Raw genomic sequence first — 14,835 nt, 5'->3', positions numbered from 1 at the left:
TTGGAAAATGAATGAATATGTCTGACCTCTTGCCTTATTTGCTTCTGATTGGGTCCACTCATCAGTGTGGCTTATTTTATTTATTTAGGGTATTTATATTGCCGCCTATTTGCACATGGTGTCTTATGGCACATGGCGCATATGGCGACTCATTATCTGGCTCTTTTAAGCAAGGGCTTATATGACTTTACTGGTTTCAGTCAAACCCGGAAAGAGGAAAATGAAAGTGTTGGTTTTTTTTAAAAAAATCCTTATTAGCTAGGAAGAAAGTATCTGAGTAAGAAAACAACAGCAGGACCAAATATAGTCTTGATGTGGTCACCAATACTTGGGTGGAAATGTGGTTATTTTCTTTTTGGGTTCCATCCCTTAACTCCTCACTTTGATCTTCATATTGTCAGCTTTGATAGCTGGAAACCTGGTCCACATTTCTTTTCTCCCCACTCAAAGACCCTCCAGGAGGTTGCCTCAAAACAAATGTTCACTTTGTCCTCTAAACACCATATGTCTCCTTGTTTCAGGCCCAGCATTCCTGCTCTTTCTGCCTTCTTTGAATCCTTCATCACTCTGTTGGCTGGTCTCCTTGGTTGTTGCTTTTTTTAAATCCTGATTTCAGATGTGCTTAAATAGGGTAAACTGGTGACTGAAGGAAAGAAGATGTGCAAGAGAATAAAGAGAACTAATGTCGATGGGATCATGAGAGAAGCGCATGGAATAAATGTCATAGGCACCTGAAAGAGAAATCAAGCCATTGGCTTTGGACGGATATCTTTCTTCATTCTTGTGTCAGTTCAGAATCAGCAGTCCACTATCACTCCAGGAGATTTCAAGGAGCACATGGAGTATAAACAAGACATCTCCAAGACATCCACTCCCTCTCCCTTCTTTCATTTCCTTTTACCGTCTGTTACTAGCAAGAGCTATTGGACAAAAATACCAGGACAGCAGGGCAGAGAGGGAAAAATAACTAAATAACAATCAGTGCTTACAGGGTTGTGCCTGTGTCTCCCGAAAGAATCAGCTCTATTTTTCCTTCACGTGTTCTTCTTCCAAGAGGCACCAGTGGGGCAGGGGAAAGGAGGCACTAACTCATAATGCCTCTGCTCCCTCTTTCTCCTTCACACTGGAGAGCTAGCAGTGGATTCACTGTAAAGGCTTTCCACAATGTCACCTCTTTGAATCTTGCGCAAGGCTGAATAAAGGGCATCCATGGTGGAACTGTCCTTGCTGGACCAATCAGAGAGCAGCGCACGAACAGGGTACTCCTCTTGTGTAAAGGAGTCTATGTGGTCTTCCTTGTAGCCTAGTTCTCCGGCCAGGTGGCGCCATGTCTCCTCCGTGGAACCATTCAATAGTTTTTCAACCTCTTCACGTTTGTTAGGGGGCAGGCTGGTGTAAAGATTCCCGTCTCCTTTAAGACCTGAAATCGAGGAATGAGTTTGAGATAGATAAAGGTTATTTTTTTAAAAAAACAAACAGATCATAACTGCATGAAGGTCACTCATTTACCTATTCCATGTTATCAAAGTTGGTTTTAGGTAGAAATAATTGACTAGAAGCCAACTATTTAAATCCCACACATAGCCCCAGAACAGTGTGACAAACTTAAAATTAATACAGATGGTACACAGAATTGGAAGGGACCTTGTAGGTCATCTAGTCCAAAGTCTCACCCAAGCAGGAGATCCTACACCATTAGATTTTAGTTGCTCATCCTTTGTGCATGATCTTGGGGAAAAGCCCAGGAGAGAAAGGGAAAATGGTTAGCTATTATTATGGGAGCTGTAGATCGATTTTTACTTTGGAGATCCATCCTTTAACAACAACAACAACAACAACAACAACAACAACAACAACAACAACAGAGTTGGAAGGGACCTTGGAGGACTTCTAGTCCAACCTCATGCTTAGGCAGGAAACCCTACACTACTTCAGATACATCCAACATCTTAAAAACTTCCAGTGTTGAAGCATTCATAATTTTTGGAGGCAAGTTGTTCCATTAATTAAGTGTTCTAACTGTCAGGAAATTTCTCCTTAGTTCTAAGTTACTTCTCTCCTTGTTTATTTTCTACCCAGTACTTCTTGTTCTACCCTCAGGTGCTTTGGAGAATAGGTTGACTCCTTCTTCTTTGTGGCAATCCCTGAGATTTTGGTACACTGCTATCATGTCTCTCCTAGTCCTTCTTTTCATTAAACTAGACATACTCAGTTCCTGCAACTGTTCTTCATATGTTTTAGCCTCCAGTCCCCTAATTATCTTTGTTGCTCTTCTCTGTACTCTTTCTAGAGTCTCAACATCCTTTTTGCATCATGGCGACCAAAACTGAATGCAGTATTTCAAGGCCTTATAATGTGGCATTAACATTTCACATGATCTTGATTCTATCCCTCTCTTAATGCAACCTAGGACTGTATTGGCTTTTTTGGCAGCTGCTGCACACTGCTGGCTCATATTTAAATGGTTGTCCACTAGGACTCCAAGATCCTCAGACTCTTTTTGGTCCAAGTCAGTTTCATATGAGTTTATTCCATCCTATTTCTGTATTTACACACACACACACACACACACACACACACACACACACAAATATATAGGTTTGCATTTTATGTAATATTCCTTTGATTAAATATTCTTTTTAGCCCATATTGTAGTATCTTTTAAAAATAGCATTAGACGCATGGAATTATTTATGTTTGTGTTCTGTGATTCATAAGAAATATAAACAGATCAATATGCTTTCAAGGGTAAATTATATTCAAGATTTGGATGAAGGTTTTTGTGGATAATTTGATTCAACTGGACTGGGCAAGGCAGAATATGAATTATTTTAAATAATCCAGGTCGAATTATGACCACCATTATTTTCACATAGAAATAAACATTAATATTCTGATATTCTTTGCTTTGTTGGCATTACAATTAATGTTGTAACCACTCCATTCTGAACATCTCTCAAATTAAAAATGTATAAATGCTCATTTTAGTTCCAGGATTTCTCATTTGGTACAATCCCAATGCATTTGTAGAAAGAAAGAACGGTGGCTCCAAATTTTGAGAGATCATCATCTGAGCATAAGTGGGCTTACAAATGAGCAAAGGACAATGCCCATTCACCCTTTCCATACAGATCTTTCTAAGCGCCAAGCATTTAGCCTGAAGGACAGGCTTTTGTGGAATAAAGTGCAGCTTGCTGTGTGTTCTGGGACTCCAGATGGCATGGAGAGCTATGACATTTAAAATAATCCTTGTTCAACTTATCTCCAGGCCTCCCAGCTGAACATGTGGAGAGCAGAAAATGAGGAGAGGGTTGCCTGCGAATACCCAGAATCAGGCAGAGGAAGTTTGAAAAAGAAAAGATTGTGGCATTCTTAACTAAGTTTCCTTAGTTAAGAAGTGACAGAGGGCTGCGTTTTTCCCAGCCTCCTTGGTTTCTAATACTTCAAACCAACCTCAGGCCAAAATTCTGCTCAGGTGGCTTTTTTAGGAGTGATGTTTATATAGGAGAATTCTTTATTCACTTGGAGAAAGTCAAAGGAATGGTCTATCCTAGTGATGGTGAACCTATGGCACCTGTGCCACAGGTGGCACATGGAGCCATATCTGATGGCACATGAGGCGCTGCCCTACGTCAGCTCAAGCATGAATGCGTGCACTGACAAGCTGATGTTTGACCTTCTTTTGGGCTGTTTTTGCTCTCCTAGGCTTCAGGAAAGCCTCCTGAATTTTGGTGATCATGAAAAATGGCCCAATGGGCCAACCGGAAGCCCAAAGACTTCAGTGAGGCCTCTACACATGCGCCGGGGGCAGTCCAGAGGGAGGGGTTGTGCACATGCATCATTGGGGTTGTGTGCATGTGCCGGGAGAGGACATTGCATTATGAATGTGGGCATGTGCGTGCATGCTATCACATGTGAACACACCCTTTTGGAACCCAAGCCAAAAAAGATTAGCCATCATTGGTCTGTCTGTCTGTCTGTCTGTCTGTCTGTCTGTCTGTCTGTCTGTCTGTCTGTCTGTCTGTCTGTCTATCTATCTATCTATTCTATTTTTATGCCGCCCTTCTCCTTAGACTCAGGGCGGCTTACAACATGTTAGCAATAGCACTTTTTAACAGAGCCAACATATTGCTCCCACAATCCGGGTCCTCATTTTACCCACCTCGCAAGGATGGAAGGCTGAGTCAACCTTGAGCCAGTGATGAGATTTGAACCGCTGACTTTCAGATCTACAGTCAGCTTCAGTGGCCTGCAGTACAGCACTCTACCTGCTGTGCCACCCTGGCTCTATCCCTCTAATGGCGAACTTTTTCCCCCTTGGGTGCTGAAAGAGCATGTGCGTGTGCTATCGTATGTGCGTGAGTGCCCACACCCATAAATCAATGCCTAGGGTGGGCAAAAACAGCTCACCCCAACCCCTGGAGGCTGGAAATGACCTGTTTTCCAACTTCTGGTGGGCCCAATAGGCTCGTGTTTTGCCCTCACCAGGTCCCCTGAAGCCAAGGGAGGGTAAAAATGCTTCCCCTATCCCACCTGGCTCTCTGGAAGTCAAAAATACCCTCCCAGAGCATCTATGCGAGCCAAAAATCAGCCAGCTGGCACACACATGCACATTGGAGATGAGCTAGGGCAATGGCCCATGTGCCAGCAGATATGGCTCCGCATGCTACCTGTGGCAACCAGTTGCTGCACTCATGAATATGTAGGATAATTTTGAAAGGCCCAGTTCAGTTCGAGTTTTCATGCAGTTTCATGCTAGGAATAGGAATGACCATACCAAGACATGAAAAGTTTACTAGCAGATTATATGCTGCTTTTCCACATGCATATGATCTTGATGGAGCTTTTTTCCTTCTTTTCTTTCGTATTAACATTTATTCATAATAGTCCAATTGATGTGGGCTTCCAGAAATGGAAAAAAAGTAATGTTTCTTATTTACTCTTTGCTCCGTTTATTGTTTTTAAGGAAAATGTGGCTTGTTCTTTTTGGCTTAGCATGACCCATGAACTCAGACACTATAATTTATAATTTATGACTTAAATATGTTTTATGAAACTGGAAGTTATGATTTATTATATACATTATATATACAAACTTTAGCATTTTAGTACATACTATGCATAGAATGCTTGTGTTGTATGTTCTTTTTAATAATGGGTTTTTAGATTTTTAAATATTAGATTTGTTCTCTGTATATTATTTTGTTGTTGTTGTGAGCCACCCCGAGTCTGCAGAGAGGGGCGGCATGCAAATCTAATAAATAATAATAATAATAATAATAATAATAATAATAATAATAACTAAATTAAGTAGTGTTTATCATGACAAGTAATACTACTCACTAATGATTTGTTTGCAAAGAGCACAGAGAGAGAAATTGTCAAGTGGAACAGCAGAAGATCTAAGGATCAAAAAGCAACAAGTGCCCACCCTCTCAAATGTAAATGTCATGCCACAAGTTGATATCAACCTGGTAAAATCTTTTGGGGAAGAAATGGGCTCATAGAGTGAGTCATAACTAGTGTGCGCCAGAGTTGTAATGGTAGGCAACATAATTTGATAAAACAGCACCAGTCAGAATTTAAACTGGTTCTTTCTCATCTACTATGAGTCATTGAAAATCTAGTACAGTGATACCTTGTCTTACAAACTTAATTGGTTCAGGGACGAGGTTCTTAAGGTGAAAAGTTTGTAACACGAAAAAATGTTTTCCATAGGAATCAATGGAAAAGCGATTAATGCGTGCAAGCCCAAAATTCACCCCTTTTGCCAGCAGAAGCGCCCGTTTTTGCGCTGCTGGGATTCCCCTGCAGCATCACAAAAACACGGAAGTCCAGAGGTGGTGTTTCCCATGGAGAGGAGCCTCAGGGGAATCCCAGCAGTGCACAAATGGGCGCTTCGCTGGCAACGGAATTCCGGAGGCGGGGCATCCCAGCGGCGGCGGTGGGTTTGTAAGGTGAAAATAGTTTGTAAGAAGAGGCAAAAAAATCTTAAACCCCGGGTTTGTATCTTGAAAAGTTTGTATGACGAGGCATTTGTAAGACGAGGTATCACTGTATAGCATTTAGATTTATCACAGTGCTTTACAGCACTCTCTGACAGATTTACAGTGTTAACATATTGCCCCCAACAGCCTGGGTCCTCATTTTGCTGACCTTGGAAGATTGAAGGCTGAGTCAACCTTGAGCTGGTCAGGATCGAACTCCAAGCTAGGGAAAGAGTTTGCCTGCAGTATTGCATTCATCTTATTTTTCCTAATTATATATTTGAAATATGGCTCATATATTTATGCCCATAATCCTAATTCTGAAATGAAACCCTTGGGCTAATCTTTTCAAAAAATTCTAAACTTAACTCAAAATAATCCGCATGATGCAGTAGAGTGAGAGCTGACATAATTTTTACATGAATAATTTAGTTTTATGTCCTTAGGTATAAAAAATGCCTCCAAAATACCGGATAAAATATGGTTTTACTGATCATACCAGTAGTGGATTCTAGTCACCTTTGTTACTGGTTCATGCCTGTGTTCTGCCTCCCACCCCCAGTGTTACTGGTTCTTAGAACTGGGCCAAACTGGGAGTAACCCACTTTTTAGTACGAACTTTAGCATTTTAGTACATACTAAAATATAAAATTCCCACAGCAATAAATTTAATTTGACAGATGTGCCAAAAGAAGTGAAACGGAAAAACACTAAATCTGAAAAAATGTGAAATGTGGAGGCAGATGAATTATTTGCCCCACCTTGCTAATTTCCTCATTGTAATTTTACTTGGTTTGTTATTTACAGTTGCATCAACAGAAACCTGTGTATGCTTGCTATCTGCCCAGGGCAAATATAGTTGGGATTTCATTGGTTGGTTTACTGGACGAGCAATAAGAGGGATGTGATCTAGAAAGTAGATGGTTCTTGGATTAACTGTCCCCTTGGTATCTGCCAGGGTTATAGTATCTTTTGGTAATTAGTGGTTTCCCGTATTTCTGAAATGCATTCCTACTCTTTGGTTTCTTCCCCTCCCAACTTCAGCTTGACCCCTTCTCTTGCCTTGTAGAGATGCTGTTTGTGTTGGTGGCTGTTGATCATGGAGGCTTTGGCTGTCAACTGAGATGCCACTGTCACTATGAAGTTTCTCTCCTTCTGGGGAAGGCGTCTGGTTGACAGGACGGTTGTTGGCGCCTTGTTTGTTCTGTTTGCAGCTGTTCCACCTAGAGGTGAAAATGTTTGACAGTTAAGCCGAGGATTCCTGTTCTTTCTCCTGACCCTACAAAATTGGCAGGGCCACCGAGAATTAATTCCTTTCTACCCATCATGAAGTTTGGGGCGTGGTGAATGCTATCTTTTCAAGACTTGTCCAGACAGAACTTCTCACTGTATGGATTAATTTAATTTCTAGATAAGGGTGCTTTCATTTATACTGACTCCTGAAAGTCACTGAAATTGCCAACACTGATTGTGAATTTGTAGGGTTATCTCTCTTTCTTCATAAAGAAAGAAAAGCATTTGTTAATGCCTAGGATAGGGCAGAAGTGGGACTTTTCAGGCATTAGTGAACTGCAAACCTAATCTGCCCTGACAAACATGACAAGTGGTAACGAAGCAAGGGATCTGTAGCCCATAAAAATCTGGAGGATCCATCCATAGATGGATGCTTTCTTAGAAAGAGCTGGGCACAACCATTTTGAACCAGAAGACCAAGAAGCCACTTCTATAAGAGCTTGGAGTTGGGTCAATGTGCTCCTAAATATCTCAGTTATCTAGGTCATGATTGTCCCAAAGATGCTTTTTCAGGAGGCAACTGGACTCTCTGTTTTTTCTTTGAAGACATTTTGCTTCTCATCCAAGCAGACTCTTCAGCTCTGACTAGATGGTGGGGAATGGAAGGATTTATACTCCTTGCAGATAGCTGGACATTTGCATTCTTTTAGAGAGTTGTTAAGGTCACTTGGAGATTTATCAGTGTCATTAGGGCCATTTGCATCACTCAGGTGATCCCGATGACACTGATAAATCTCCAACTCTCTAAAAGAATGCAAATGTCCACCAAGGAGCATAAATCCTTCTATTCCCCACCATCCAGTCAGAGCTGAAGACCTTCTTAAATGAGAAGCGAAACATCTTCAAAGAAAGTCCAGTTGTCTCTTGAAAAAGAACCTTTGGAAGAATTCCTAAATGGATAAAGCGATTCAGGTACATGTATATGGTAATGATGTCTTTTAACATTGATGATTCAAGATATTTGAACTAGAGGCTGAAGGAAAGGATGGACTTAGATCTAGAAATGATCTACGTACTTTCTTATTTCCTATTTAGTTTTTCTCAATCATTTCCTAGGCCAATCCATATGTTGCTGATTACAAGGTAAAGCAATCATCATATGTTTCTTATTAATTTCAATTCTCATTCTTGGAGAAAGAAGTCCAGTAGGCATCAATAGAAAGGAGAACAGACAGGAGCATGGGATCTTTGGGTTATACTTTAGGAAATGCTTCCCATTGTAATCCAATGCAACTGGCTTTCTAAAAGCAGAATATGATATATTTAGTGAGTCAAGCTTGAGATATAAAATAATGGATTTTATCTTATAATAGAAATCACAATCCATGCAACAAAAAAAGGAGTAATTTCTATCAACTGTAGGAAAAAACAACAAACCAACTTACGTTTGGCTTGCTTCTATGCCTTTATCAACCACTTGAGCTATAGGAATCAGCCAGAGATAACAATTCATAGCATAGATCATTATCAACTTCCCTTTATTTTATGGACATATATGTAGAGTAGCAACTGAAAAGTTGGCAATCTTAGAGGCAAGATGTTTCTGGAGTGGCACTGAGAAGGATCTAATTTCTAAGCAACTTAAACATTTCAATCCTGAATAGTTATTTCTAGAGGATACTCATCTTTGCCATTCAAGGATAATTGCATGTGGCTAACTCTGAAATTATTGAAGTACATCTACTTGTCTTTGTAAAGATGTCTATCACTTAAGGAACGATGTAACATACAGGTAGGAGGAGGATGGAAACAGAGAATGGTCCCATTCTTCTCTATTGCATGCCAGAGATATGGCCCACCAAAATACGCTTATTAGAAATTATTAAAAGATTAAAAGAATAATCATCATATGAAAATAAATCAAATTAATTTGCATCCTACTTTCTTGAGAGTGTCCCAGGAATTACATTTAAAGGTCAGATAGTGTATGAAAAATGTGCATTATTGTAAGCACATACTCACAACGTGGCTTCTTCTTGTGCTGTTACCTTTTCTTCCTTTGCCTCTTAACTTCTGCTTGCAAATTATGCGGGGTTGCAGGAAGGCAACAATACTTACACCCTAGAGCCATGATGGCAAACCTATGGCACAGGTGCTATAGGTGGCACGCAGCGGCCACTCTATAGACCCACAAGCCATCGCCCCAGGTCAGTTCTGCTGCGCACCTGTGTGCACCTCCCACTGGGCAGCTAGTCTTTGTGCATGGACGTGTTCTTTGGGCACTCAGTCTCCCTAGAAGACTGTTCAAGCATAGTCAATATGACATTTTACACACTATTTCCTTGAAAGGAAAGTGAGAGTTGGATGCAGATCATCCTATTGTCATTGGTAATGCTGGAGTTTATAGTTTTAAGTGCAAATTGTACTAGTCATGAATGTGTTTCACTAGGGTAAGCCAAAATTACACCCTTAGAACAGAAAAACGAAGTAGTTCGAACAACCGAAGGACATCTAGTCAGTGAGCAAGATCAACTTTAGACACTGCCTGTCACTGCTCATCCTTCGCAACATTACTCCTTCACATTTGTCTTCAGGACTGTCTCTGCTACTTACCTCTTGAAGGCAATATATGCCACCAGACCCACCACCACAGCTGCCAAAATGGAGCAATAGACAGGGATGAGGTTATCGGCTGTCCCACTTCTAATGACAGGTTGGGAGCTGCCCATAATAGTGGTCACTGTGGTGCTCACTACAGTGGTCTCCAAATTATCCAGACTCTCTGAAAAATTTGTAATAGGAAAGGGACTTTTGGGAGTCCCTGGGTAAAAATCTGGAAAGATAAGGAAACAGAAGAATAATTGTGGAAGCAATATGCAAAAATGAAGCTGCATTTAGGTTAATCTGTTTTCCTTTGCTTATATATATTGTATGTATAATATTAATGATCCAAAAGTTCAGATGTTAAAATACAGAAAATGGTATAAGGGCAGACTAGATGGACCATGAGATCTTTTTCTGCCGTCAATCTTCTATGTTTCTATGTTGGCTAGTTCTGCGGAATTCAGATTCAAATATACTCAAGTTTACACTTAGCCATAGAATCTTGCTGGGTGACTTTGGAACTTTTACTATTCAGCCTATCACACAGGTTTATGGTAGAGAAAAGAGAGAGAAGGAAATATTATATTTATTACTATGAGCTCCTGAATTTGGGTGGTGCATAATGATCTAAACTTTCACAACAGCAATACAGACTCAGGTCTCTATAGAAAATCAGAACTTTGTATAACGATGTGCAAATATTTATTAGATTGTGCATTCATATAATGTCTTTTAATAAGAAAGTCATTTGGGTTTTGGAAGGTTTAATCATTAGTAAGTAGGTGTTGCAATATAGCTTCAATCACTCTGGAATAATGCTGGATAATTAGGTCACTTCACATTCTCCATCTTTGCATTAAAGTTGAAAAATCATTTGTTGATTGATTTTATCATCAGGGCAGTTCATGCATCAAAATGTTTGGCTTTGTGAAAAATGTAAAATTCCCTTGGGGCCTAGATGCCTGTTTTATGAAACAGAAATATACAAATGTTTGTTTATTTTATTACTGATATAGGTATTTTTGCCTGCATTTGCAAATAGTTAGTGATCTAATTCATGTCAAAATTTCTTAAATATTCTTATATTCTGGTGGGAAGGTAAACAGAATATATCCATATTTATTTACATTTTATTTTATTTTATTTTATTTATTATTTTATTATTTTATTTTATTTATTATTTTATTATTTTATTTTATTTTATTTTATTTTATTTTATTTTATTTTATTTTATTTTATTTTATTTTATTTTATTTTATTTTATTTTATTTTATTTTATTTTATTTTATTTTATTTTATTTTATTTTATTTTATTTTATTTTATTTTATTTTATTTTATTTTATTTTATTTTATTTTATTTTATTTTATTTTATTTTATTTTATTTTATTTTATTTTATTTTATTTTATTTTATTTTATTTTATTTTATTTTATTTTATTTTATTTTATTTTATTTTATTTTATTTTATTTTATTTTATTTTATTTTATTTTATTTTATTTTATTTTATTTTATTTTATTTTATTTTATTTTATTTTATTTTATTTTATTTTATTTTATTTTATTTTATTTTATTTTATTTTATTTTATTTTATTTTATTCGACTTCTATGCCACCCAATCCCAAAGGACTCGTGAGCATTCTAAAATGCTGAAATGAAATAAAGCTGGAGGAACATTTCTACACTGGGGATTAAAGGAAGTTCTCTTTTTGGCTCTGAATGAGATCATTGGTTCTGTTAGTACTTGCAATCCCATCATACTATATTACCTGCAAATAAAGCCTTAATGGTTTAGTTATACTTTCACTTATATGGCTTTCCTCCAAAATGCTTAGGAATAATAATTCCCTCAGGGCTCAGAAATGTTGTTTTAATCTGTGGTCTTAACTATTTTATGCAGTCAAGGTTTTCAGTAGGATCTTTGTTGGAGTGAGACCAACTCAGCAACTTAGGAACTGTTTCAACAGTGTAAAGAAAAGACAAGATACCATGTTCTATACCTATGACTTCATCTGGGTCTATGACTGGATCTGGGTCTGCATCGCTGGTATTAGAATCCATTGGGGTCTTCGTTGCCACTGCAAATTGTGGATTAGTTACTGCCAAGGAAACAAGGAGGAAGAATTTAACAAAAGAGAATGAAAAACTGTGAGACAATTAGGAATGTGTCACTTAATTAAAATTTCAGTAATTAAGCGAGTGTGAACATGATCAAAAGTTCCCACCCCATCTTTGCTGAAACAATGTAATTCCCTCAAAATAATTGTGTTTGTTTATTTAACAAGGCTTAGAGCTGCTCCAATCTGGAGGGACTCTGGAGGATGAACCACTGATAATAGAATCAAAAATGAAAGAAAAGAAAACATCAAGGCAATATAATCATTAATTCAGTAAAATTCCTATGGTAAATACCCACAGTCAACTGGGTCCAAAGACGGAATGATTTTACTTGCTTATGAAATATAAGAACAGTAGGGATCATATGTAACTTCAGGAAAAGCGAGATTAAAAAATGCAAGACATTACCAAGACTGTTTGCCCCTTGTCCCATGATTTATGATTCTTCCCATGATTCAACTACTGCAATGCTCTCTACATGGGGCTACCTTTGAAGAGTGTTCGGAAACTTCAACTCGTCCAAAATGCAGCCACGCGAGCAGTTTTGGGCCTTCCAAGACATGCCCATGTTTCTTCATCACTCCGCGGACTGCATTGGCTACCGATCTGTTTCCGGACACAATTCAAAGTATTGGTTATGACCTATAAAGACCTACATGGCATAGGACCAGACTATCTCCAAGACCGCCTTCTGCCGCACGAATCCCAGAGACCGGTGAGGTCCCACAGAGTTGGTCTCCTTAGGGTCCTGTCCACCAAACAATGCTGGCTGGTGGGACCTAGGGGAAGAGCCTTCTCTGTGGGGGCCCCGGCCCTCTGGAATCAGCTCCCCCAGAGATTCGCACTGCCCCCACTCTCCTTGCCTTCCGAAAGAGTTTAAAAACTCATCTTTGCCGCCAGGCCTGGGGTTCCTTAAATCTTCTCTCCTGACCAATGAATGCCTTAGTTTGATTGTTGAATGAATGATATTGATAGTTTTTTTAATTAGAATTTTAAAAGATTGTTTTTAATGTATTAATTGGATTGTTCTTATTGTTCTTGTTTTTTCTGTACATGCTGTGAGCCGCCCCGAGTCCCCGAAGAGGGGCGGCATACAAATCTAATTAAATCTAAATCTAAATTTATGTACCTCTTGAGCAATGAAGGGCTACCAAAATTTTTACTACCACACTGTGGGCGTGGCTTATGCAGGACGCCCTGCATTTTCTTTCAACATCTTTCAGTGCAAATTGGGTGCTCTGGGGTGGGGCTCCATTTTTGCTACTCCACTGCATTCCTCCCGCCATCCGGACAGCAACCCACCCCTGCTCTTGAGGAAGGGAACTCTCAATGATCCACTCTTGATATAAGGACAAAACAGACAGATTCAAGAGTGACAACATGTTGCTTGATATATCCCTGTGTCACATCTCTTACAACTTTAAAAGTAATAACCAGCACTTTTATAATTGGACCAGAAGCCTACTACAATAGTGATCAAGGCAACAACTTATTAATGCAACAGGCCCTGTTAAGTAACATGGCGGGGAACCCTGAGTTCTGTGGGTTACTGCTTACCAGTAAGCACTTCCTTCCTATGACCATCAGTTGAAACTACTACTAGGAAACAAGTCATCATAAAGTGATAAATCTAACTCTGATCATTATTGGTAAATTTATGTCTATGGCTTCTCACCAGAATATTTTTGGAACAATACCTCCCTTAGTAGTTCCTAAATGTTTTTGCCTGTAGTTTTATTTATTTCATGAAGTCAAGTCAAGTCCTTGTGGGAGTTAGCTCAACTAAGCAAACGCAGAACTATTTCAGCTGTGTAAGAAAAGGAAAACAAGGTACCGTGTTCCACCTTCACGATTACATCTGTATTTGTGTCTGCATTTCTATAGCTGGTATAGGGATCCATTGGGACTTTGGTTGTCATCGCAAATCTTGGACTAATTGCTGCCAAGAAAACCAGGAATAATTTAGTAAAAGAGAATGAGAAATTGTGGCAATTGGGAAGTTTAGAAATGAATCACAATTAACTAAAGATTTAAGATACGAAGCAGATGTGACTATTCAGAAATTTTCATCGCACCATAATTCTTGCAAGAAAAAGTAGACGAGGAGGTCAGATATGTGACACCCTTTCAGAAGGCCAGCAGAAGTGGCAGATGTGAAGGATGCTCATTTTGCCACACAGTTTGCTTTATGGCCTTAAGTAAGTTGATGTCCTTCCATTTAAGCCTAATCTGTAATAAATACAGACTGCCACATTAGGGATATTTGAACAATCTTGAAGAGCTCACTCCCCACTCCCCTACCGTAATAAATCATTTTGGTAACAAAATATACATATATATCGTTTTTCCTGTTAAGAATCAAAACAAATTAAAATAGGATAGCAATCAAATCCCAGAATGAAATTATTCCAATACCATTACACCAATAAAATACAGAGAACAAATTTAAAGGTCAAGCTGTGTTTATTTTTCTTAAGAGAAAGGTAAGCAATTATAGTTCTGGAGGAAGCAGAAAGCTCTTTCTCAATATTTCTGATCTTAGTCCCAGTAGAAACATTGCTGGTAATTAAATCTTATTAACTGGTCAGATTCAAAACAAGATAGGTGGTCCTTAGAAAGTCAGAAACCCCACACAATGTCTTGAGAAATGTGTTCCTTCTTTTAAAGATAATCTGTAATGTAGAATTTCCTCAACCTTCGCAGTTTTTGTGGCTAGGAATTTTGAGAACCAAAGTCCACCTATCTTAAAGTTGTCAAGATGTGGAAACTTGGCTCCAATGGCTCTAAATGTGATGGAGGTTTTGGAAAAGAAAAAGTAGAAAAACCTGTCCCCTAATATCCTTTCTGGCACCTTTTGTACATCTAACATTATGTGGGTGTCTGGGTGAGGCAA

General features: G+C 38.7%; 1 protein-coding gene across 1 annotated transcript in view; it reads right to left on the bottom strand.

Annotated features, from left to right (window-relative positions):
• Positions 1-267: 267 nt before the first annotated feature.
• The window catches only part of NGFR (nerve growth factor receptor), an 83,761-nt gene continuing 69,193 nt past the window's right edge, over positions 268-14,835 (bottom strand). The window contains exons 4-8 of the mRNA XM_070730191.1: positions 13,777-13,881; positions 11,825-11,923; positions 9,834-10,053; positions 7,050-7,210; positions 268-1,420 (exon numbers count right to left, since the gene is read on the bottom strand). Coding sequence (XP_070586292.1) covers positions 1,119-1,420; positions 7,050-7,210; positions 9,834-10,053; positions 11,825-11,923; positions 13,777-13,881 — 887 coding nt within the window. The 3' untranslated portion in view covers positions 268-1,118. The remainder of the gene's footprint in view (positions 1,421-7,049; positions 7,211-9,833; positions 10,054-11,824; positions 11,924-13,776; positions 13,882-14,835) is intronic.

Source organism: Erythrolamprus reginae, chromosome Z, assembly GCF_031021105.1.
Source record: "Erythrolamprus reginae isolate rEryReg1 chromosome Z, rEryReg1.hap1, whole genome shotgun sequence".
NCBI lineage: Eukaryota > Metazoa > Chordata > Lepidosauria > Squamata > Dipsadidae > Erythrolamprus > Erythrolamprus reginae.
The sequence above is the reverse complement of the archived record's forward strand: the minus strand, read 5'-3'. Positions and strand labels throughout refer to the sequence as shown.